The sequence below is a fragment of the Etheostoma spectabile genome, chromosome 6 (assembly GCF_008692095.1).
Source record: "Etheostoma spectabile isolate EspeVRDwgs_2016 chromosome 6, UIUC_Espe_1.0, whole genome shotgun sequence".
NCBI classification, from domain to species: Eukaryota; Metazoa; Chordata; class Actinopteri; order Perciformes; family Percidae; genus Etheostoma; species Etheostoma spectabile.
The window spans coordinates 28,949,090-28,950,990 of record NC_045738.1 but is presented as its reverse complement, the minus strand read 5'-3'; the positions used below and the strand labels follow the sequence as shown (position 1 = coordinate 28,950,990).

The 1,901-nt window shown below is 44.1% G+C and overlaps 1 protein-coding gene across 5 annotated transcripts in view; it reads left to right on the top strand.

Moving 5' to 3' along the window:
* Positions 1–536: 536 nt before the first annotated feature.
* Positions 537–1,901, top strand: part of LOC116691497 (plectin) — a 172,260-nt gene continuing 170,895 nt past the window's right edge. For all 5 annotated transcript variants that reach the window (XM_032519163.1, XM_032519162.1, XM_032519161.1 and 2 more), the window contains exon 1: positions 537–733. In XM_032519163.1, coding sequence (XP_032375054.1) covers positions 544–733 — 190 coding nt within the window. In that variant the 5' untranslated portion in view covers positions 537–543. The remainder of the gene's footprint in view (positions 734–1,901) is intronic.

Here is a 1,901-nt window from a genome sequence, read left to right as displayed (position 1 = left end):
TGAAAACCTGCAGACTCCTGATTGGTCGGAGAGAATCGTCACTATTCACTGCATCATCATTGCTAACGAAAGCTGGGGGGCGGGGGGCCATTATATATGATACATGATTCTGATGAATGACTATTTAAAAAAAATGAATTCAAAATATCGGCCTGCCGATATATCGGTCGGGCTCTACTGATTTGTCTTCTGGCTGTGGCAAACATCCACATGCCAAAATTCAAAAACAACACACCTTTGACGTTATGTGTGTGTGTGTCGCGTAAGGTCATGGCAGTTTCCTGTTATGACGAGCAGCCACAGCTCGCCTCACGCTTGAGGCGGTACTAATCTGCAATGGAAAAAAAGAAGAGTGGAGTCAAGCCAAGTCGAGCACGTACCGTTAATGGAAAAATGCCATTAGAGGCCTTGTACACCCAATTATTACTATTGGCAAACTACTGTACATGAAATGCTAACCAGAACAATAAGCAGGACCGATACTGCTCGACTCATCCAGCTTTTCTACCAACTCTGACTTTTAATCTCTCTGGTAGGAAGGTGATGGCGAGCCGTAAAGACCGACGCAGGGAGCAAACCCCAGTGGAGGAAAGCTATGGAGAGAGCAGCAGCGTCCCCTGTCTTGGAGACACCCTACCCTGGAACCTGTCCAAACACCAGCGGGTCAAACGCTCCAAGTCAGCCTCAGGGGAAGTTCTGGATCCAGCAGAGAGGGCTGTCATTCGCATCGCAGGTAGGTTGACTATAACTGCGGTGTTACTCTCCCTCCCGTGAAATGGTGCGTACATGTACTCGTTGATCCAGTGTGTACTTAACTCACTTTAAAGGCCTGTTTAGAAAGTGGCACAGCAAGATTTATCTTGTGTCCAAGATGGATGTAGGGATTAAACACAGGCCTAGCTGATGAACTAGTCTAGCTCACTGGGAAGCCTGGTACATGCTAGTCATTCACCCCCTAGTCTCGCGTTGCCAGACCTTCCTCCACAGCGCTCCGGAGAAAGGTCCGCATTCCAGGATGGGAGAAAAATGTGCTCTGGTTTATCGGCATTTCTTTAAACTAATTGCAATTGTCATGGGCGGAGCTAAGCACCAGACGGAGCCCTGGTGCCGCTGCAAAATAGCCTCGGGAAGGAACTTGTTTTGGTGGAACGTGTACGTTCAAAAGTTGTTTTAGTCGGAGCTAGCTGTCTGGATTTACCCTGTAGAGATAGAGAGAGGAGAAGTTAACCATAGTCCTCATAAACTGACCTAATTTCCCCCTGGCATTTTGTTCTCAGGATTGAACATTATGTCATTCAAAAAGAGTTAGAGAAGAGGGACAGGGAAAGCACTCTGAGCTAGCTAGCCTGCTAACTGTCATTTAGCAAGCTCAGTAGTCGCAAACGGGACAATAATATAATTTCATTAAAAAAATACATTTGTAGCTCTTCTTCCTGTTTCCTAACTGTCTGAAAACCATCACTCCTTTATGGAGAAGTTTATATTCTCTTAGAAGATGGTTTGATAAAAGGGGAGGGTGCCACACAGCTTGTAAACTACAAAATTCCTCCATTTTGGACTTTCCATCTCCATTCTCTCACAGCACTATTGATCAGTGGCACGATCAGCAGCACACGTCTGCTGTGTGTGCTCACTTGTCCAACAGGCTAGAGCCCGACCGATAAAGGATTTTAAAGGCCGATACCATACGAATATTTGGTCATTTAAAAATCCGATATGCCGATATATCGGCCGATATACTGTATATTTAAAAAAAAAATCCAGAAACGCGTAACAAAACAAAAACAGATTCCCCTAGTTATTTGTAGTTAATTATAGGTTCTCACTAAAATAATATGGTAATAATTAGTTTTATTGTCACAACAGAGGAACATCAAAATATATTAAAGTTCTGATAAATA